This window comes from Opisthorchis viverrini (assembly GCF_000715545.1).
Source record: "Opisthorchis viverrini unplaced genomic scaffold opera_v5_5, whole genome shotgun sequence".
NCBI classification, from domain to species: Eukaryota; Metazoa; Platyhelminthes; class Trematoda; order Opisthorchiida; family Opisthorchiidae; genus Opisthorchis; species Opisthorchis viverrini.
Window position 1 is genome coordinate 5,064,218 of NW_008751661.1, and position 24,609 is coordinate 5,088,826.

Here is a 24,609-nt window from a genome sequence, read left to right on the forward strand (position 1 = left end):
TATTTCAGTTGAAAACCTCATTGTGAACCCCCAATACAACTTCACGCATTGTAAGTGACTGCATACCCACAAGCGTATACATATTCCATCCATATAATGAATGAGATGCTAATTCACCTGATTTCGTAAGGTTAGATTGCTCCCCGGTGCACAATAGTTCCCGAGATATCAATTGACCGCACTGAATCCTGTTCACCAAGATGAGCATTTGACCATAGTTTGGTGGCCATTGTATGGAATTCCGATTAGAACAAGGAATAAACTGGATCCAGCAAAAGCCGTGTACACCTGCAGATATGTTGCGTCTGATAACTTGATGGAGCGTCATGCGCTACCGGCCACGTCTCAGTTATGCGCACAAATCTGGCTTATTAACCCAAATGGCCGCAAGTACTTAATTCTTGCTCTGCAGTATATCCAATGATTCAGTCCAGTGCAAACAGCGCGAATCTATACTCATGCAGTTACTCCAAAAATCCAGGACCGTAAAGTCACGTTGCGTTTTTTTACTTGTACTGCATGGTGCTTATCTTTTGGCTCTCCCTTTGGAAGAAGGATGTCTTACTTCTGCGAGAAACCAAATGCTTCCATCGCATTGCCGGGCTGCTTTCAAGAGGAATTACGAGCCGGACCGGTTGCTGTAGTGTATGTAACTTGACTTCTAGCAGGTACTCAGCGAAGTAAACACCTCCTATGAGGATACCATCTTCACAAACGTTTGTATAAGACAGTTGATCTCCGTATTTTTCCACCCTGCCGCTAGTAGTAGTAGTACTTTATCCAGAGTCCGAACCGCTGGATTGAAAAAAGGGACAAACGTCCGGTATTGGAATCCCTCCGGCAGCGTTTGAGTCGGTGTAGCCTTGAAGTAAAACGGCGTCATTGCGGAAACGCCCAAAAAATAAATGCAACAGTATGGAAACATCGAATGAAATATTAGTGTTTTTATGATTCTTTACCTATTTGTTTACGTCTTCGCTCCACTTTTTTGTACTAATAATGTTTATTGCCAACTAGTGGATAATATACCTTTAGGCATGATCATTATGATACTGTCAGAATGAAAGCATAACTGGCGGGGACTGTCGGCACAGGGGGTTTGGAACAGGGACAGCGTCATAGAGGTTGAGCATTATCCGATGTTGGTGTTGCCAACACTTAACCGGCACGGGCGGCGAAGAACGTTTACTATGCGTTTCGGAGAGAATACCGAGCAAGATCAGATCGTTAGGATTTGAAGGTGGCGGGAAAAACAAAGTGGAGGGCAAAAACAAGAGGCATTCTGCATGACACATGACGAGAAGAGTGTAAATCGTGAAAAATGAGGAACCGAAAGTCAGATCGGACGACGCAGCGGGGTTGGCGTCATTCAGCCCATGAAAATGAACAAAAACCTAAAGCCATCTCTGAGGCCTCGTGGAGTTGGACTGTTGGGCTATGGCCAAGGTCACAAAAAGCGTAAGTGGGGACGATGAACTGGAGGGATCATGAAAGCGGATGAGTGGTATCAGGAATCTCAGCAACATTATGTACAGTGAAGCTGCAGACTCACTAGTGTTGTTGTTGTTGAGCCAGACATAATGGTTCTTCGGGAGAGTGATATGATGGCAACGCAAAAGCCAGAGCACGAGCTGTAGAGAAAGTTATCGAATTTTGTGGAAAGCACAGGCACACAAATGGGTTACTTCGAACGAAAGGTTCAACGGATTGGAAAGTATATGTCACGGAGGCAGCCTTGGTTTGGTGAAGGGCTCGTTCGTATCTGCAGTTGATGGGACGAGTGGACAAGAGAGTATGATCAGGAGTAGAAAAGGAATAGTTGTGGGTATGCTATCAGGATATGGCATACTTCGAACGAAAGGTTCAACGGATTGGAAAGTATATGTCACGGAGGCAGCCTTGGTTTGGTGAAGGGCTCGTTCGTATCTGCAGTTGATGGGACGAGTGGACAAGAGAGTATGATCAGGAGTAGAAAAGGAATAGTTGTGGGTATGCTATCAAACTGGATATGGCAGTGCCGTGCCGTCATTGGCCCGACATTCTTCGGCTTTTTGGCAGCCCCGTGACGGACGTCACAATAAAGGTCATCAGGCTGGGGTGCGCGATTCTTTGAGCAACATGAGTCTTTTCAGGCTGGCCAAAATACGGGGCAGGAAGAAGCCGACATAAGATCGCTGGTTTGTTGGCCCGTTTAGACATCCTGTGGATGTAGATTGTAGGCCTGGTGAAGTGGACAACCAGGTCATTCAAACTGGATATTGCCGAAGTTCAAGGCATTTGTTTTCGCTTCGAATTCTTCCATCAACATCTTTAGCTTTGCTTTTTAAAATTCCTGCTTTATAGTGTTTCTCTCATTTTCCGTCCGATTTCGGTGCACCAAAGAATGAAGAAGAATGCAGGAGGTGACGCAATTTGTCAACTGCAAGTTAGGGGTTTTCGGACTACTTTATAATATATCTGGCTTCCTTTAATTTGGAGTCGATATTACGTCCTGCAATAATGACTAGTGTGATTAAATGGTAATCCTGGATGAGCTTTAAGCTTATTCGTTTGTTTCATACCACAGTTAATAAAATCATATCTCAGGTCATTACGGCTTTAGATGCAAGGTAGTTCCAACAACTACTGGCCGTGTTCGTGATTCCGCGTAGGCCTGTGGCTCCTTAGATGCGTGTACCTTCTTTAAAATTGGACCAGTTCGCGCCTGTCATAGTGATCTTGCACACATTCAAATAGGAAGCCAGGGTTTCCACAAGTTTTGAATACCGCATAACTAGATACTGGGATGTTTAGGCCCCTTTTTGATCATGGTTTACTGGGCCCTTGTGCGTTAGGTGAATTTCTTCGTGCGGAGCAGACTTGAATGCATCTCTGGAATAGCGTTTTTTATAAAAAGATACAATGTTGTACGGAGTCAGACAAGACCAGTGTAAATTGTTTTGTAGCTGAGCTTCGTCAGTTATCATAAATCCCTCCTCGTAACCTTTGCTCCAATAAACGGGTGGGATGGTGGCCCGTGGCCGAGCGTGGTTTGTTGAACTCGCACAACTGGAGATGAGGTCCATAGCACCACGAAACGCTTGAGTGTTTCTATGAACTTTCAGCTAAATGGTGGGCACGTGTACTTTGGTATCGTAAGAGGGTATTTTGACATTAGTGCGCCTAGAGTTGCCTTCGAGTGTGGAGGTTCACCCACGCACTGCATGAAAGTAGTGCTATAGCATCTCTATATGATTAAAATGAATGTCAGAGCTTTGACACTGGCACCGAGTTGCGCCATCGAATATTACGCCAGAAAAATGGGCGTACCGTAAATATTGGCCGACTTCGAACCCGGGGGCCTGTAATTATTGGATGTGCAACATTTAGTTCACCCGTTCGTCATATGTCATATCTGTGACAAAGCGATGCATTCTTTGTAGGGTGAATCCAGAGCATGCTTTCTAGTTAAGGAATTATAAAATAGGCGATCCTCTTCTTCATCAAATTCCACGGGAGACAAGGCGTTGGGTGTCTTTAGGAGTGGTTCTATTCAATAGGCTGCCAACCATTGGCTTCATCACCCTCATTGAGCGTATCTAGCGAGCCGCTACGAGAATGATTGCCGGCCTCAAATCCGTGGACTACGAAATGCATCTCGTGATGCTTGCTCTCCTTTCTCGGGAGCGTCGTCACCTCCGAGGGGACTTAATTCTTGCTTATGCCATGTTTGAACAAAGCTTGGCAAACAGGATTTCACCGTTAACCCACCAAACGCCCGGCGGGAACATAGTAAGAAGATTTTCAAGCTCAGAGCGCACACACTCATCAGGCAAAATTTTTCCGCACTCCGGGTAGTAGCTGCGTGGAATGACCTTCGTCCGATGGTTGTCCACGCTGCTTCTAGAACCCAGTTCAAAGCACTACTAGACATTTATTTATGCGAATCCTCACGCTGGCGAGCATACTGCCCGCGCTGAGAACACAAAGAGCAGTGCTACACCCCTTTTTCATTTGTCCCTTTCAGGTGAACGACAGCCACTGAACGACAAGAACAAAACCGACCCGGGAAACTTGGGCAAGAGCCTCGATCCTGTGTATTAATCCGTGAATCTCTGAATCCGATGAACTGAACTAAACTGCTGAGCGGGGTTCAACATTTTTATTTTGTCGTGAAGCTCGCTCCCATTACTAGGGGATATGGACATAGGGGCGCACGCGGAGAAGGTAGATGGGGCACCTGAACTACGGGTTCTTGCCAAGGCTTATAACCTGTATCTAAAACCCATTGCCAGGGTTAACCTAACTGTTCAGTTGCCCACCCTTCATGATACTAGTGGCCAGATAAGGTCGTTTACCACTTGGGAAGTTATTGAAAAGCTCCGGCAGCTTTGTCCTGGCATTTTATCCCCACCCACAAATATCCGTGTTTTACGCACTACGCGTGAGTTTGTTCGTTTAATTGCAGAGCTTGAGTGCAAGGCGGACGTAAAGCGCGTAGTGACAAGTTTGGATAGTCAGGTAAGTTGTACTTTGATTTGATGCACACCAATCCGAGTGGCCGTATTGAGTATTTTTCACATGGTTTTTCTGCGTACGAGTGGTTTGTTTTTCAGTCCGAATGATTTTCCATGCAGTATTTTCACGGCATTGTTAGTTTAGTTTAGTTGGTCCTGTAGTGAGACCGCACCCGTGAACATAAACCCTCTTACTTAGTCAGCCGGCCAGTCGTTCAGTTAATTAGAAGGAAGTAGCACAAAATCTATACTATTTCTCTACCCAACTAACCAGCACACGGTCAAGTCCCGTAGCGCGTTGTCTCTCTTCTCACGATCCGTACTGACACGAAGATAGCAGCTTCCGATTATGCGCTAGTGAGGGTGTCCATCTGGTGATCGTTTCAGTCCTGTAAATGTAACCGCTGGCAGCACTTCCGCCAGAATTCCAACGACTAGATGACAGTTATGTAAACGTTCGGTGTTTTTTGACCTTCCAGGATTGTATACGTTATTTTTCTTGGCTGGAGAGACTAAATGATATGGTGGTCAACCAATGCTAGTGGTTTTCATGCCGTCAGTTTTTATCACGCTTATCTGACTAAGTTTTGGAGGTTTATACTAGGCTAGCTCCTCCTCCCCTCCCCATTACTTTTTTCCCGACTATAAAGCTTTATTGAAATAAAATGTCATGGTTATACGGCAGCAAACCGCAAGTGTTTTCATCTGGTGTTGCCCTCAGTAACGACACCAACCATCAGCCACAGTTCTTTAAAATCACGAGGCCTAAGTCTTGGCCCTATGTAGCTGGTCTTGGGGCATGGATCTTATGACCCATATACCAGGTAAGCTGATAATTTTTCAGGTAACATCAGAAATGGCGGCACTCATCTGTTCCGTGTTTTTTCTGAATTTTTGGAAGGCTACTGCCCCATTTCCTTGTCGATGAGCATGTTTCATTTTTTGTACATTGGTGCGCAGGTGGTCATCGATGTTCTTAGTATCGTCTTCACACAAATCATCAGCCGTAAAAACCGCGTACTTACAGTGGTTGTTGATGCCACAGCTTCGTTCACCGTTGGTTTGGGGAGGTGGGGTAGATGGCTGCGCATTGGAGGCGGTAGATGATATAATTGGTGTGTAAATACGGGATTTCAGTGGACTTCGAGTTGGGAGGCTGTGAGGAGGGCTATGTATTGAGGGCAATCGCTTGCTCGAACGCGACTGGGCCATCCCTAACCATTGATATGTCCCGTCTTGGGGTACCCATCCAGAAAGACGGCAATGGCCAGCGCGGCTGAGTTTTCTGGTAATAGCTTTTACACTTCGCTGCCAAGTCATTGCTTGACCGCCTCTGCCTCTCTTTTACCCTCCACTTGGTTGTGCGAAATGAGTCCTTCAAGGAATTCGGTCGACCGGCATACGCAGCACGTGACCAAACCAGCACAACCTATGGAATGTGATCACTTTATCTATCATAGACGAGTTATTTCTTTCGAAGGGCTTCCGACGTTCTTCAGCATTACTGCTTCTGTCTTCCCACCAGAGTCGAGCAATGCCCTGGAGACATTGGAGCTCAAACACTGAAAGTATTTCGATGTCCACGGCGCGCAGCAGCCAAGTTTCTGACCCATATTTTATTTTGGAGTGCATCACAGTATTGTAAACTTGACCCTTGACGGATGGGCTGATGTCACGCATCTGCCACAGGTGATGCTACGTCGCAAAAGATGCTCTGTCCTTCCCAATCCGGACGGGAACGTTATTTTTCGCGAGACCACCTGGACTAATACAACTACTCAGGTGGACAAATTCGTCTTCTATGTCAACTGGCCCATTCGGAAACGTGCGTTTGGGATTTGAGTCCACTCAGCCGCGCAGCAGCACTTCACACTTTGCCAAGCGTTCACTTCCTTAGCGAATGGGGCGAGATGGCCCGAGTGGTTAGAGCGCGAATTTACTGACCGGAAGGTTCGTGGTTCGAATCCGACCTCCGCCACTCGACTTCCCCTGTCTAGGCTTGGGCAACCTGGCAGTATCCCAGCCCTCGTGCTTCCTTCGGGTGGCATGGCAGCTAGGCACCGGAAGGGTGCTACAGCTGAACGCTTATCATCTATGTACCTGATATCTGTGAGCGAATGCCCTCGGAGCATTTCGACCCCACGGGTATTAGATTCTTGGTGTTAGTCTTTCAGAATACTGTGAATAACGACGTTGAAGAGTACAACTTTGCCCGACACCAGTCAGTTGATGTAGTGAATTCAGGCGAAGGCTTTCCATGGACCACACGTCCGCGGGAGTTGGCGTACAGTGCCTTAAGGAGGGTCAAGAATTTATGGTGGACACGTTTGCTCCACAGACACCGCCATAGTGTCTGAGGGTGCAACCAATGTCGCCATTCCAGAACCTGCTAGATGGTGAAAATTTCGAAATGCCAGGGAATGTCGGTACTATATGGGGAGCATTTTTTTCACGCAAAACCGATGCGAGGCAAACAGAGTCAGCAGTCCTAAGTGCTGGGCCTACAGGGAGAGAGGTAATAATAGGGTGGGGAGAAGGGGTAAAAAAGCAAACGAAAGAGAAAGAATGGAGACGCCAACAGTAGTCTGTTTTTGCTTAACCGCCATGCCGTATACAACAAATAAGACGACCCGGCTGGCGGCTCCACGCGACGGCCGATGTGGCGTTTTTACATTTGTATGTGTGCGGTTGATGGTTGTACGTCGGCTGGGATACTGCCAGGACGTCGAGACGTAGACAGGACGTTTAGGGTCCTCAACTAAAGCCTTTGGCTCAAAAGCCTAACCGCAAGGCAGGGGTGTTGGGCTGTAAATGCAAGTGGATTACCATTTTTACGGAACACGTCGCCAAACATGTTCCAACCCCCAACCTGGAGGACTAGCAGACTGTTGGGCAGTCCTCTAATGGTTGTTCAACCCGGTATGAGAGACTTCGAGTATCGCACCGACACCCTCCAATATAGCCTAATGGTTCGCTGAGGTTCACAAACCGTCACACCACTGCAAGGTTCAGTCTCTTCGTGACAGCAGTGTAATTACCAAGGCATAACATAGCCTCCCTCATCCTTCAGTAACAGGAAACCGCATCACGTGGCCATTTATTGACTGGCTCATCGAGCGGCGACTTCTCAGAAGGAAGTTTCACAATCCACTGAGGTTATCCTTCCTCTGACCTGATTTGTGCTTCATAGTAATGTGAGTATAGTTGATCAGTCACTCTCAGCTAAACAGCTAAGTGATCAACCACTGGGTGAATGGTTGCTCGTTTGAAACTCTATGAGCTTCGTGAGGTGCGCACTGCTAGTGATTCCTAACAGGGATGAGACAGCTGTACAATGCTTCTAGTTTTTTCAGCGTAGATTAGCCTCACCGACAGAATGAAATCTATACCGGCAACGACCAAATGTTCTCACAATACTGTGAACGGTTTATGATCAGTTAGCGCTAGGCTTTTATTTCGGATTTTTTCCTTTTGTCAGTAGTTATAGTGTGATGATATCACCGTTGACAAGCGGACGCAGGCACCCAGTAGCCAAAAGAAACAAATGTGGAGACGCGTGGCACATTGTCTTGCTTCTTCCGTAGTTTTCAGTACTCGAATTACGTCGGAATGTGTGGAGCGAAGAGTATCACTCTCAAGCGGGGTCTGAGTCACCCCTTGTGGGTATCGGTACGAAGTTGCAGGATCTGTAACTGCTAAACGCGTACAAATGGTGGCTGACCTATACTCGAGCACTTTGCAAGCCTGATGGTCCATTCTGTGAGGGAGTTTATTATCGAAGTATGTGCCAATGGACCACCTAAAAATGATCCTTTCAGATAGTGATAACCATCATGTGTACATTCCTCCGCCACCTCGAGACAAATAGTGTGAAATCCTAGTGTATTTATTGGTTACGGTTGACAGCGGGCCTTCGGCCTGGTTGCGGTTCTGGTACGAGTCAGTAGTTGATAGGTGATAAACCATGACAATAAGGGATGTTCAGAATGAATGAGCCATGACAGCTCAGTGGGTCCACCTGAGGAATACATCCGAAAGGTCCTGGTGGATTATCTACCCAAAGAAGCGTTATTTTAAAGGCTACTTCGTTATTATGGTGCGGGTTATTCTGTCTATAATTTGTTGACAGAAGTACTGAACTACAGAGGCAGCGTTCCATGATTGCACAATTGCACTTCAATTGAAGTTTGCGTTGCTGTTAATCATCATGGCGAAATAACAGCCGAATTCTCATAACCATGGTTTGTGTATTCGAATCTGTTCACTTGGTCCTTTCAAACTTATTTTTTTAGTACATTAAGTTAAGTGGATTTCCACAGAACCTTCATGTTCGTGCAAGCGAAGCTTCGCCGGATTGTCCTCGGCGACATGATTGGGAATCATTTTTTCGCGATGCGGAGGACATGGATGAGACAAAACCAGGAGAGCGTCCTGATACTCTACTTATCAGCGGACTCCCAGTTCGTTGGTTTGCTCAGTCTTCCGTACTAGATGTTAACAAAGAAATCCCATTACCAGACCAGAAACTGGACCGACCAAATCCCTCCGTTGTCAAGGCGGTTTTTGAAGTGGGTTTCAAAGGCCGTTTGGATGATAACTTTTCTGCTTGCCTTTTACTGAAGACTCTTCCTGAAATTCGCGTTCATAGTATGTTTACGACCATTTATCTACCCACTGAACAGGTACTAAGGAAAACCAAATATGTGATTAAATTCCTCCAACATTACAGTTATCTCCGTTATTTTGCCTCAGCCTAATAATAAATAGTCATCGTTCAGGTGTACCATCCTGTGTCTGGCTGCTGTGCCACCTAAGGAAAGTACGAGGTCCGAGATGCTGCCAGGTTGCCAAAACCTAGACGGGAGCAGTCGAGATGCAGATGTTCGGTTCGAACCATGGATCAGCAAGTTCGCACTCAGCTATTTTGATCTCGGTCTCGAGATCTGTAGCCTACGTCATGTCGGTTGCACAGGTTTGCATCAAGTTAGCCGTCATGGGCAGCATCGTCTCACTCGTTTTTGTGATATTTTTGCTGCGATACCTGCGCCACCGCTGCTATGAAAATTACATCACACCAGAGAGAACCAGAAATATCGTCGAACTTGATGGTTCTATATTTCGCCGACCTTAGATTGCTTGCACTAAACAACGTAGGCATTCAGCTGATAAAATAAGTCTATGGTTGTCATGATCCTCACCACTGCTACCACAATGGAGAGCAAGCAAATGAAATTTTTTTGTGATGACATCTCTGATATCCAGCCACTAGGAAAGCACTAGGGCTGGGATGCATTTAGGTTGTCCACATTGGGCCTTAAGCACGAACGTTCTGGTTTATCACTGGAAATTCGACAAGTTTTCTGTTTTTGGGCCTACTATCTACTCGTGCTGGAAGAGTGTTTCCCTTTGAACAAGAAAAGTGCCCGACGTATCTACCATCAGAGGATGACCTCAAGTGAATTTCCAGGTGCAAACTTTCTATTGAGAATCAGATGTCACACTTGGTGTTCATTTACCATGGATAACATGTTGTTGCGAAAATCACCCACAGTCGATTGTAGAGAGGACTTGAACACCCGATTGCATATTGTCGCTTCTTCCCATATGGTTGGCAATGGGTACAATCATCCTGCCAGTAGCTACATTCCCAATAGTAGTAAGTAGCATTAATATTGTAGTGTTCCGCTCCTGCAGGTAATTCATTACCCTTGTTTCACTAGACATTTCACATATGTCGAGTGAGATCGTTTTGAACAGTTTGGATTCGAAGTAAAGGCTGCACTTTTGGACGCACTTATGTTTTGTGTTCCCTGTTTCTAGAACTTTGGTGCGGTACGAGTGGTGGACATTCCAATGCTTGATCCTGTTCAGAATCCCAGCTGTGTTGACGAGTATTTAGATGAATTGGGCGGTCTTCCCAGCACACACGCACGCTCGACGGAGTCAATTAAAAATGACTCACCAGAAGAGACGGTTGGGGGATTCGGAAAAATTGGACCGGATACGATTTCAGTGGTGACCAATGACGTTCGCGTGCTATCGCGCATTCCAGATAGCATTATAAATGCTACATTGGGATCAGTATCACCAGATGAGCAATCTAAAAGTTCTTCAACCCTTTCTCCTCTTACCTTCGAGGCTTATATACAATATTCCGACTACACTGGTTTTACCAAGGCCATGGAAGGGCTCCGTGGGCAGAAATTGGTCTACGCACCCGAGCATGCGACAGCTCCTGCCTCTCTCAACGACGTTGCAAAAACTAAGCTTTACTTCACAGCGGAACTGAAGGTATGATAATGAATCGTCTTCCGTGACTGGATATCTACTGTGACTGCGTTTTGACGGGTGTATTTCACATTTCCCTTCGACAACAAACACAAAATCGTTTGTGTCGGCTCTGCCCCCTATCTGATGCTAAACGTATTTACCCCTTACTTTACCTAGCTCCCAGGTTGTTCATGTAAACGAATCATATCCACTGTAGAATGACTCTGACAGCGTCCTGTTCTACGGGTTGAATTTGTTGTGAAGATTTAACTGCGCGCGGTCCTTTCAGCTGTTGGTGAACCGCCAACAATATTCTGTTCTCATTCCAGCTTGATTTCGACCGAAACAAACACCTCTCTAAAGCTGCCATTTATGAGCGGCAGACTGAACGAAAACGCTTGATCCAGATCGCGCATCGCAGGCGCGAGGAAGCTAAGGTAGCCGCCGAAGCCGAAGCAGAGCGGAGACGTCTTATAGAAGAGTCAAAGCGCAAAGCTGAAGAGCGTCGTCGCGCCGAAGCACTGGCTCTTGAAGCCGAGCAGGCCGCGAAGCGCGCTGCAAAGGCTGAACGGAAGAAACAGCGTGTGAGTACAATATCTCTATCTCTTTTTGATCGGCCCCTTTGTAATTTTCTGGAACCACAATGTCAGCGATGTTTTGTTTGAGTTTAGTTTGAGGCACAGAGACCTTGAACTGCATGTGGTTTGTCAGAACTGGGTTCCATAATCTAGGGATGATCTTTTTCGTTAGTGACCAAAATAGTTTTTCCCGGTGAAGAGCAGCAGGATAGAGATGATCATTGATAAGTAAGGCTGTTTCGGACCTCATCTGCCTCCACTCACACTTTTATTCATCTTTTCCTTCTGACACAGGCTACTGAGCGTTGTAAACAAGAGAAGGACTCGCTGTTGAAACAGAAAATTATGCTAGACGAGCGACGCCGACTTTTAGCAATGCGAAAAGTCGAAGCGATCCGTCTAGTCACATTCCTGTTTAAGAGGATTCAGGTAAGCAACAGTCAAATATCTCTGGTGAGTTTCTTTGTGCAGATGCATGTTTCATTCTTAGGAATACTGGTTTCCGATTAATGTGTTTGTTATACATCAGGGCTTCAGGATACTCATGGATAAAAACGTTGAAAAAGGACCTCAGTGGCTGTCGTTGAATTGCGTTTTGATCTGAACAAAGGCCAGTGGTTTGAGTTTCCCTTGATCTTTTGATTACTGTCGCCCGGGTTTGAGCACCGTAGAAGTGGATCACCCTGTGTCTAAACCGTCAGCCTAAAAAAACTAAATAATCACTTACTAACCTAAAAGCATCCGATCCACTTCGCAGCCTTTAATGTCCGTGCCCTATGTCAAATGAGGCAACAGGTGTCTCTTGCAACCACTAACCACCGCTATGCACCAATACCTACGCTCCCCAATAACGCAGTGATAATGTCACCTCAATTGGTGATGAAACGTTAGCTATCGAATTGCCCAGCTCAGCGAACAAGCCAACGACCAATAAATATAATAATTGTTGGCTGTTACACCATTTCAGTGCCTAACTGCTAGGTTGCCTAATACTGGACGGGAGAAATCGGGTTGGAACCACGGACATTCTAGTCCTTCGCGGTCTAACCACCGATTCATCTCTTGCTGAAACCTTGCTTTCCCTTCCTTTCGATGTATGTCGTATCTCCGAAAGACGCATACAAAACCACACTTTGATTGCGCACCTCAAGCTACTAAGACTGAGCTCAGATGCTCTACGTCCCACTCTTCGAGTATCCGGTGGCCCTGGCGCAATCGCTCGTGGTATGTACGGTGTGGGAGTTGCACAGCCCCAAGGCCGAAAGCATTTTACTGGACTGGATCCCAGCAAATAGTTTTCTTTGCGCTGTGCAGTTGTCTGGCTCAATTAAGATCCATGCGGGTGGGTGCAGTAAACGATGTTTATTTGTCGTATCAGCATACGGCCTGACAGACTGCAGTTCTGGGCTTTATCAAGACCTGTCGCGACTGCTGCGGTCAGCGAGAAAGACGGATATGGTAATCCTGGCGGGTGGTATGAATGTCTAAGTTGGCAACTAAGTCCGGAGGAAGTACAGTTGGGTAGAAGGTTTGGATTCGATGCCCAGCGTATGGGTAATGCAGATTGACTGTTTCAGTTTTATGCTTACCATCGTTCGTTCCATTCCAGTACGAACAACGCTCACATCGAGTTACTTTAAGGCCACCAACCGCAAAACAGTCATGGACTCAGTTGGATTGTTTGGCTATCACTTACCAATGGAGAAGTGACTGAACCTTACCGTGGTGTGGCGGTTTATGTACGTCGGCAACCCATTGAGCTATACTAGGGGATGTCCGCACGACATACAGAGTCCCTCATACCAGGTTGGTTCATGGATAGAGGTCTGACGAACACAGTCTCCTTGTCCTGCTGGTTGGGGTGTTTGAAAATGTGTGGCGACGCGTTCCACTTGCATTTACAGCCAAAAACCGCTGCCTTGCGGTTAGGCTTTGGTTGAGGACCCTAATCGTCATCCTGTCCAGTTGTTTGCTCCCTGGCAGTTTCCCAGCCCTCGTACAATCATGACACTTACAACTAACAGTACTTCTCATACCACATCGGCCATCGCTTGACGCCATCAGCTGGATCGCCTTACTTGCTGCATATAGCAGGGCGGTTAGGCGAACAATGCTACTACTGATGCCTTCTTTCTTACACTTTCACGTTTTCCGTGTTCCACCCACCGCCGCCCAAATTTGAACACTTTCTCCAGTCCCGGCTGTAGGACTCACCGTTTTTTTCACCCTGCATCACACTCAGCTGCATCATCTGTGCATCATCTGTTCAGTCACAACCCTTAACACTTCAAAGTCTGTTTTCAAACCCCGAAAGCCTGTCTACTTATCCACACACTGAAGTAAGCAGGTGAGAGGTTTGAGTCATGCTTCAGAACGTGCCATCTGAGAACATATCCCTTACAATTCAAGGAGAATCACTGGAGATTGTGGAAAACTTTACACACTTCGGTATTTGTATTAGCTCTGACGGAAGTGTGTCGAATAAAGTGCAAGAATCTCAAAGGCTCGAATCACGTTTGCTAATTTGCGTCACTTGTGGTGTCAAAAAGGCATCTCACTGGATCTTAAGGGTCGTGTGTACCAGGCTACAGTAAGGGCTGTGTTGTTGTATGGGTGCGATACGTGGCCTCTGTGGACAGATGATGTGGAGCGTCTTCAGGTTTTCGACCATTGATGCCTCAGAAGCGTGGTTGGTTTTAGATGGCGTCAGCGTATTAGTAACGAGGTAATTAGAAAACGGGCATTTGGTTGTGCGGGAAAATATCCAGCACAACCGACCACGATGACTCGGTCATTAGCTATGCATGCCAAAACACCGTCTACCGAGACGAGTGTTGTTCTCCGTGCCTCTTTCGGGATGGCGACAACCGCTGGGTGGACAACGCATGAATTGGCAGAGGGGCGTGAAAGCGATCAGGAAGAGTTTAGGTGTTGTTGGTGTTGTACACCTTCCAGGATGGGGTTCCCGTAACCCCGTCTGTGCTTGTCTGGAGATGTTGCTAGAAATGGTGGCTAATCGATGTGGGTTGGAGGTGTAGGCACTTCAGTATGCTTGACATAGGCCAGCATTAGGTCGCCTCCCTCACCCACTCTTTCTCATCTTTTCACTCTATGGCTTTTAATATAATTATATATATATATATATATATATATATATATATATAACTGGACGAACCTTATGGTTGTACGTCAGTGAATCATCACTGTCAACACTGATGGTGATGGAGTGCCTCAATTAAAGATTGTCGTCCTTCCCGGGGTACGCAACTTGACTCTGATCGTGCCATCTTACGGGCCTGGTTATCACCGCTTTTCGCCAGCATTACTCATACGAAAGCAGAGCAGTTCCAGTATTCCGTAGCTGAAGACTATCGATCTGATCTGGTTATAAAGCTAATGGAAACGCATAGTGATGCAGATGACGAAGATTGCCTGGTGGCTGAATGAAAGCAGGCTATAGAAGCTATGCTGTCAGCTTACAGGACTGCTTGCCTAGGCTATCTGACACGACTAAATGGATACTAGATGTCAAGATCAGCATATCTTATTGTTGCCAGAAAGGTCATACCAGCACCTAGCTACTGTGATGACACACACAGGTCCCTCAAACACCGGATAAGCTCGAAGATTGATAAAGGCCGGTGGATTTCGAAAGCCCAGGAGATGGAGAAGGCTTTCGCTTCAGGCAACAGCCGCATCAGAAACTCAGGCGGCGTCTCGCGATCCCTCATGAGGGCACTGTATGCGAACTCCAAAGTGTAAAGTGCTGCTGCATAAATTAGTGAGATCAGACACAGACCTCATGTTTGTAGACCAACCAATCGACTTAGTAGATAAATTTGTTTACTTGGACCGTTGTATACATTCCACTAGACTGACTGGAGGTGAGATTATCTCTCGAATCGGGAAGTCCGGGGCGTCTCTTTACAACCTATGCCGCCGAATTTGTCCGTCAGGGGCAGAGTTTACACTGCGTCCATGCGATCCATACTGCTTTGTGGATCAGGGACGTGGCCTATACGCGCAGAGGACATACAAAAGATGTCAGTGTTTGACCATCTGTGCCTCCGAAGCATTGGGCGGTCTGGTAGGAACATCGGATTAGTGATAATGATAATGGTAATGATAATGATAATGCCAAATAGTCCTAGGAAGAAGGAACTCCTGTGCGATAGATGAATTATGCTTCATAGTTTGCGCTCGTTAAAACGTGTACTCCGAATACCAGAATACCATCTGCCTCGCATAGCTCTTTTCGCCAAGCCATGTGCTGGGTGGAAGCGACCGAGAGGTGAACAGTGTGTGATCTTTCAACAAAGTATGAAAACACTAACCAGTAAGTCGAGTCGGGTCGACAACTGTCGTTACTCTGGATTGGGACCCCGGGACCCAACTCACCAATGGTTAATGACACTGGTGGAAATGACCTAATCGCGCACTCAGTGGCTCTCGTGCATCAAAGCTATAGCCTTCACTGCGTAGCTCCCAAGTTCCCGAACTAACCAAATATGCTAACGCCTCGGAGGTTGTATGTTTCGTACTCTTCCTCTTTCAGGTGGTCGAAACTAGCAGCTGGAACCACTGCGCCTATGGTACACGGTTTTAGCTGATTAAAAGGCCGGTGGATTTCGAAAGCCCAGGAGATGGAGAAGGCTTTCGCTTCAGGCAACAGCCGCATCAGAAACTCAGGCGGCGTCTCGCGATCCCTCATGAGGGCACTGTATGCGAACTCCAAAGTGTAAAGTGCTGCTGCATAAATTAGTGAGATCAGACACAGACCTCATGTTTGTAGACCAACCAATCGACTTAGTAGATAAATTTGTTTACTTGGACCGTTGTATACATTCCACTAGACTGACTGGAGGTGAGATTATCTCTCGAATCGGGAAGTCCGGGGCGTCTCTTTACAACCTATGCCGCCGAATTTGTCCGTCAGGGGCAGAGTTTACACTGCGTCCATGCGATCCATACTGCTTTGTGGATCAGGGACGTGGCCTATACGCGCAGAGGACATACAAAAGATGTCAGTGTTTGACCATCTGTGCCTCCGAAGCATTGGGCGGTCTGGTAGGAACATCGGATTAGTGATAATGATAATGGTAATGATAATGATAATGCCAAATAGTCCTAGGAAGAAGGAACTCCTGTGCGATAGATGAATTATGCTTCATAGTTTGCGCTCGTTAAAACGTGTACTCCGAATACCAGAATACCATCTGCCTCGCATAGCTCTTTTCGCCAAGCCATGTGCTGGGTGGAAGCGACCGAGAGGTGAACAGTGTGTGATCTTTCAACAAAGTATGAAAACACTAACCAGTAAGTCGAGTCGGGTCGACAACTGTCGTTACTCTGGATTGGGACCCCGGGACCCAACTCACCAATGGTTAATGACACTGGTGGAAATGACCTAATCGCGCACTCAGTGGCTCTCGTGCATCAAAGCTATAGCCTTCACTGCGTAGCTCCCAAGTTCCCGAACTAACCAAATATGCTAACGCCTCGGAGGTTGTATGTTTCGTACTCTTCCTCTTTCAGGTGGTCGAAACTAGCAGCTGGAACCACTGCGCCTATGGTACACGGTTTATAGCTGATTAATCGAATTAACTTAATTACACCCACATCCTCCAGCGATTGCAAGGGTACGTTCAAAGACTACACATTATGAAGCATGACTGTGTACTTTGAAGGTGCAAGGTGCATGCCGAACGATTATATGGTGGTGGTCATTTCATTCAACAGGGTTTGTGCTTCGTCCTCAAATATGAGGGCGGTGTCGTCTATGTACTTCAGATAGACATGTTCTCAACAGCAACATTTGAACACCGAAGTTTTTTCAGACCTTCCAGCGTTCACCTCATAAGTTCATCGATGACGAAAATGAACAACGGAAGTCAGACTGATATTTCTGTGGTTACTACATTCACTACGAGTGCCTTTTTTGAGAATGAGCACTACTACCGATCCACACCAGTTGTCTGGAATGATCTCTCCCTCAGATAGACGCAGTTAGGTTAGGCTGGTGCTGGCTGAGAAATTCAACGGCATCCTCGAATAGAGCAGGTGAAAGATCGTCAGGGTCAGGAGCACGACAATGTTTGATGAGAGGTGTACCCTCAGACATTTCTGAGGGTGAAGGGGTTGTCATATTCACAGTCCACCTTTTTGTTGAAGTCCGGCATTTCCGATTGGATGTAGCATGTAGCCAACTGAATCGTTCGAAGTACCGTCCCCAACCGTCTAAACGTTCCGATTTGACAGTACCATTTTGGTCTCTGTTAGTTTCACTGACAAGGGGCTTCCAAGCACCATTCGATCGAACCAAATGCGGACGTTTCCAGCTTTTCTCGTTTCTTGCCTATCTTCGGCCTTTTTGAGCCATCAAGCTTCTCTGTCTGCATGGACACTGTTTTTTCTGGTGTTGAATGATGATTAGGTTCCTCAAGGACAGTGCACAGACCACAAATTTGAACTTTTGAAGATGGGTTCGCGAATACCCGGTGACTTCCAAGTTTTTTAGATCAGGTACTTTTTGATGACTAGTTGTCTTATATCCTACCGGTGTGGTCGCTGCCGCCAGGTTCAGCTTTGTGCCATACCGGTGCTGCCATTAAGCTAGATAAGCGCGAGCGAATTAGGGAGGGTGCTGGGTTGCGGGATAAAATAACCAAAGCACTCTTAGAGATATAAATGGGATTTGAAAAGTTTAAATGGCCATAATGGGTCTAGATGGTCATGGATGTACTAACTGAGACACAGATAGTACCTCCGCCTATTGGAGGATGATTTCTTAACTTCATCTGTTTGGCACTCCACCGGGTATCTTTTCCCTTCGGTTTTCCGTTTGGTTATTAAGACTTTCTTCCATGTAACCCTGTCCTATATTAATTGACTGTTGCTCTTGATTTTAAGGATTCCTGGTTCTTGTACAGGATAAAATGCGCGCTGATGAACTATCCTATCGGCATATTCGATTCATTTTCCGCCACGTCTAAAGTAACTGCAGTCTCTCACACTCTCTTGTTCACACAGTTGCTTTGTAGATAACTTCTTTCGGGAGTGGCCTTGCCATAACTGGTTATCCTGGTTTGACCTTACAATGAAGCTCTTGGTTAAATGGAGCGTAATAGATCATCTACCTTTTGTGCTATGATGTGCGCCGAAGAAAGTAATGGAATCGGCACCCAAAAGCGCTTTTCAGTAATGGCGATTTTAGTCTAAATGAAGGCTAAATCTCTTAACATGAGGATTCGCTGTTTTGATGCTTCTAGGCTGCTATCTTAGATGCTGCTGCACAGTCTCTATGCCGAAGCACCCAGGTCAATGAATACCTCTGATTCATTTACACAAATGGTGAATTTATTGTCGCGCTTATTTATTCTCTCGGTGAGCTGAGTATGGTTTACTACCTTATTCCTTGGTAAAACCTAATCACACGGTATTCCCAGTACTCGATCGTCCTTCTGTGCTGATACATTTACTTTAGTTTTTGTTGATCCCTTCGGGACTCTAATGACAAAATATCTTCGGTCGTTTTTTAACCAGAAATTGTGGGATATCCCGAACTGTGTCGTTCGTTGGCTGACACAAGCAGTTTCATTGATTCCCGTATTGTCGAACTTACTCACGGAGTGCTAACTTCAACTAGCCTTTATTCTCGTCTGTTTACGTTGACAGTCGACTTTTTGAACATCTTGATCCAGCAACTATGGTTTTCTTTGTGTCTAAAATTCTTGTAACGTTTTTTCTACCCTCTTCTCCTAGGCCCGCCACGATGCGATTGTGGCCAACAGGCGCGCTGCGCGTCTGGTTGCGGCAGAGAAGGCGGCAGCTGAAGCAGAGGTGATCGCTGCTAGAGTGTCTGTTCCCAAAGTTTCCTCTTCGCGGAGACTTGACACCGAATTACGTTCTCCTGTGTCCCCAGCAAGTACACATGAAAGCAGTACCAGTCCAACTCGTAATTTGCCCAGCCCTTCGACAAACGCTGCTGTCTCCATGTCGATCGACCCTTCAGAGGTGTTGCTTCAACAACTACTTCGACGGCGTGAGGAGCAGTTGCGCATGAGACTTTTGAAAGTTAGTAAAATTCTTTGGCAGGGTGAACCAACGAAACATTCTGGGATAGCTGTTAATCTTGTTTTTCAAATTATCTGATGAGAAGTGGTCCACGGCTTCCATTAGCGGTCGTTTCTAATTGTCAAGGCTAGCACCTCCAAAAAGTATGGTGTGCACACCAAGTATACGGCTGCTCGCCTGTCGAAACACATTCATTCGCAAAGTAATTTGGTGTTATTGAGAGACTCACCTGAAGCCCGGCTGAATCTTTCGTTTGTGGTACCCTTCAGCTGATGGCACTACACAACTTTATATTTTCCCTTTGGTACAATATTCGGGATATCGTAGCTTGTTTTCTTGACAGAACATACTTCTCATAAGGTCATGACCGGTCGGGTCTTCTTGGAGCTCACTAGGTAGGCTCAGTGCGCAACTTTCCGTCAATCTCATGTTCTAATTTAACACCACTTTGTCTCCTATCGACAAATGTGTTTCACCATTTGGCACAATTAGGCATTCAAGTAGATCAGAATGTTGATGGAAACTCGGAGGCCCGACTATCTGATGAATATCGAGGAAGTTGAAGCCGGCTGTGGGCTGTCAAAGTGTTTTCAGTAACTTCATGAGTAGTGTTTTCCGTTAAAAATATGTACCGATGCTCTTTGTCGTGTAGTCACTGGCAAACAGAGCAGGTTTTTTCTTAACCAATAGGTAAAAGACAATACTTTTTCGTTTCAATTTAGTTTTCTGTAATTTTACTACTTTTTAATGTGTGTGTGAACCGAATTGTCGTCCATCGGCACTGAAGAATGTACATTCTCCATAATTTATTACATTGCATTGTTCGGCTTCTTCTGTCGAAGGCTCCAGGTGGAGACTCCAAAGTCGATCATCCTCCTGGAGCCCATCATCAATATAGGTGGCAACATCGTTACAGACGACACTCATGCGTCGCTGCCGTACAATCACAAAGTTTACTTAGTTGTATCTAGAGCCATAAGATAAAAAAGACGGAAGAGATCTGGCGATAGTCTGTATAGTCCACACTCTCCGAATGTTTAACCGGACAATGTAGACAGAAAGTACAACATATACATGATGGATATCTGCTAGCCACCATACCTGTCTCCAGATAAGACAAATAGGGAAGTTTCTGGACCCCCTCATGAAAAGCGCATCATACCACCAGCACCGCACTTTTCCTTATTTTGCTATCAACAACTTTCCAAGCCACACATCCACCCCGCATTCTATGCCGTTCTAAAAGACGCACGGAAAACAAAATTAGTCTCGGTAGACGATTATTGAAACATTTATCGGCGTTTGTTCGACGTGCATAACACATGCCTGAGCCACCGCAGTTGGTGATAGTGGATGTGTTCCGCGATTGGGTTACTCGTCGGACAACAGGACTTCCGATTTCTAACTACGTCGCTGTGAACTCATGGACGCCATCCTATACCAGCAACGCTTCTCAAACAAGAACGTGCAGACGCGTGAGGTAATCTTCTCTCAGATGCGAAGTCCCCCGTCAGTGCAGCAACATTACTTTTACCGTAGACTGGTATGCGCAGCCGTTGAAACCCAGTGATAGACCTCTTTAATGTCACAAAATTCGCAAATTGGCAAACGTAACTTAGGCCTTCGAAATTCGTCCACAAACTTCAATAGGCAGATTCATTTCGTCTACCGGAGTATGTAAAAAACTCACCCTCTAAGGCTTCTCCACTAGTTGCAAGAGGTATGTTCAAAGGATGCACATTCTGAAGGGTGACTTTTTGCACACCGTAGGAGTAAAACGCGTGCCGAACAGCACGTGGTTTATGTTTTTCTTAAAGATCAGAACGATGTTTTCTGCATGCTCTAGAGGGACAAAGTTCCCACCAGCAGCGACTTGACACTGGAGTCTTGAAGATGGTTGGGCGTTCACCTTGTCATTTCATCGATGGCGAAGTTGAACAGGAATGGCGTTGTCGGACACCACTGTTTGCAGGGAACATTTTGGGAATCTATCCTAATGACTTCATGTTTACGAACTTCTATGGCATCCCCTGTTGAGCAAACATGGTCAGAAATGCTCACCGGTTGACAGAATCGAAAGCACCCTCTAAGTTAGCGAACAATATTTCGGGTATTCCGTACGTATGGTGCTGCCGTACAGCTGACAGAATGGAGATATGGTTGACGCAAGCTCTACCCGGTCGGAATCTCGGTTGGCGCTCACGGGTTAAGGTTTCGCACACTGCAGTTAGACAAAAATTAGTTGCACTAGTAGACTTGTTACAACAGAAGTCAAACGGACACCTCCGTAGATTCGGGTTCGTTGCGAATACCCGTTTTGTGGGTGTGCACTATTACCGACTGGATGTGAATTAAGTTGGACAATGAATTGGGGAACTTTCGTGAACAGAGCAGGTGGAAGGCCATCAGGAACGGGAACTCGATGACTCTTGAATAATCCATGCACCTCTATGGCTGAAAACGTTTTCACATTCACATTTCAATTTTCCGTAACAGACCGACGTGCTGGGTAGGAAATAGCAAGCCTCAACCTGAAGTATTCCAAGTATTTTGTTTGACATTTCCAATGTTCTTCTTTGCTAATATCAGGGCGCCGTTGTGGTTTCTGATGGTTTCTTTGACAAAGGGGTGTCTGAGAGCCCGTGTAACCACCAGTGAACGTTTTCGGTACTTTATGCTTCTATTTCTCCGGTTTTCTGAACCCACCAGACCTCCTGGTTCATATGTACACCTAACCTTACCTGGTGGCGAATAACGGTGTTGGACTGTGCATGTTGTAAATGGAGGTAATCTATCTCTGGCTTTCAACAAGTTGACCGCATCATGCTCCTATGGGCTTGGGTAGTAATATCACGCAAACGGCAGCAAGGGCTGTCCTCCATCCATATGTGCGTAGACTAGGTGTCCATCCCCGGATGATAACAGCCCTCGAAGTTGGCCAGTTCTTCGCCAGGAGAAAGTCGTCATTAGTGATGTATCGATGTGGTCTTTGCTATATCTCTTGTGACAAGAGCAGGCTATTTGTCAACGAATTACCGATAAACTAAAAACGAACGAACACATCAGATGACAGCATCTGGTCGGACAGTGACTTCCGAGGAGAGCCAGTCAGCACGTTTGGTCAGTCCATGGTTGCAATCGCCCACGCGCGCTGCTAGTAACTTCAACGAATGTGAAGCGAAAAGGGTTTACAGAGGGAAGATGATTTCGTCAGAATAAAGGAACAACAGTCGCCAGTCTGTCTCGATAACAAGAGTCGGACCGATTCATCCGTGTTACTCCTTTTTTATATCCTTGCTTTCATGACATTTGTCTGCTACGCACGTACCAAACATTTTCAGCCCCCATGGGCAACTTTTATCTCTATGGTTCAGTCGTTCATTCCTTTTCCTAAAGATGTCCTTTATTTGGTCACCATACTACCAGCTGTTATTACTGGACTTACGACAGTCCGCATCCCGGAAATGCTTATCTGGTCTACTTATCAATATATGCCACCTGTGACGGAATTCCATCTTGTCTCAGGGCAACTCATGACATCACTTCTCTTCTACTCATTTAACGGTGTTGTTTATTCATGTCTCTTCACAGAAGCGCGATCAGGCCAGTCGTTCATCTCCTCGAAAATCCGTTCCCGTGGAGCTCAGTGACGTTCGTCGCGGACCATCAAACAGTCCCAGATACTCAAATCATTCTTTAGTCGTATCTTCCTCGGGTAGAAGCCCGCTGTCACGACATTCCCGATAATGGCTTCACGTAAATTGTACAGTTAACTATATCCGAAATATAACTATGTTGATCACCACTCATGTATGCCTCTGGAAATTTACGAGGTCGCAGAATGAACAGAAAAGGGTGAGTATAACACGTGCAACGGTTCATTAGTTCTTTGTAACTTATTACAGTAATTTCCCGCTAACGAGACGGCCGTCCCAGAATTGTTGACGCCGTAGACGTCATTCCAACTCAGCGAAAGGTTTATTTTCTTCTGACACCAGAAGTTCCGGTTCAAGTTTCTGAACATAGGTCTTAGCTCAGTTCACTTCTTTCAATAAATTTTGTAAGATTTTTCGGCAATTTCCTATTATGATGGAACGCACAAGACATGCACGTTTTAACATGAATCGAATTAGGGACATTATTAGCCGGTTTTTTGTACACGTGTAGCGTGACTACGTCGTGGCGGGATTTCGGCAGAAAAGTGAAGTACGTGGCAAGGTATCCGTAAGCCAGCCTTGCGCACTTTCTGTTAGTACTGTTACATAGTGGGTTTGATTCATACACGGGCATTCGGTTGCATTAGTGAGGGTCGTTACACAAAGAAAAAGTCACACGGCTGAAGCTCTCTGTCCAAATCAACTGCCCACCCAGTGAAGTATATGACACCTGAGAATAATAACGGCTTTTCCGTCCCTTTATGATAAAACAGGTGACATTCTGAATTGTGGTCACCGAACTTTCAGCTGTAACGAAGACCCTCGTTGTAATACACTACTGACATTCGGAATCTTCTCATGTCTGCCTTGTTCGATTGGCTTTCGTCTGGATGACTTATATCATCCATCCACCAGCTGCATTCTATTAGACAGAGGCTTAATCCGGTAGCGATACATCTTTGGTGCATTCCTTTTTTCGTACATTTTGTCAAACGCAATTCTCAAACACGACGACGTTCTGCTCTGAATGGCTTCGCTTATTGCTGTCGGGTCTAGTTATTCCCCATACTCGCGCTTCGCTCAGCTGCAGCTAACAGTACGTTCAAAATTCGGCCTACATTCTTCCGTGGTCAGTCATTATAACCGGCGTTCAGCGAGCTGACTGTGTTCACTCAATCAGTTCGCACCACTTTTTTTCATACATTCAATGATAAAACTCGCCTTTGTGTACATATGTCAAGAGCGACTGGTTTGTATGTAGGGGTAACTGTCCTGTTCAAGAAGACGCGAGACCGTCTGATAAGTCACGCAGAACCCTACAAACACGTTGGCCACTAGATGTCACTCTAGTGCACTATACCGCTTCCGTCACGAAGAGGCTGGACCTTACCGTGGTGTGACGGTTTGCGCACCTCAGCGATCCATTGAGCTATACTGGAGAGTGTCCCGCGACACTCACAGAGTCTCTCACACCAGGTTGGTCAATGGTTAGAGGTCTGACGAACACAGTCTCCTGGCCCTCCAGGTTGGGGGTTG

General features: G+C 46.1%; 1 protein-coding gene across 1 annotated transcript; it reads left to right on the forward strand.

Moving 5' to 3' along the window:
• Positions 1 to 4,150: 4,150 nt before the first annotated feature.
• On the forward strand, positions 4,151 to 23,222 carry T265_00580 (hypothetical protein; the record flags this gene model as incomplete). Its single annotated transcript, XM_009164384.1, has 7 exons — positions 4,151 to 4,500; positions 8,789 to 9,064; positions 10,317 to 10,787; positions 11,096 to 11,350; positions 11,639 to 11,773; positions 19,106 to 19,417; positions 23,009 to 23,222. 7 exons carry the CDS (start codon positions 4,180 to 4,182, stop codon positions 23,162 to 23,164), a joined length of 1,926 nt encoding a protein of 641 aa, XP_009162648.1.
• Positions 23,223 to 24,609: the final 1,387 nt, after the last annotated feature.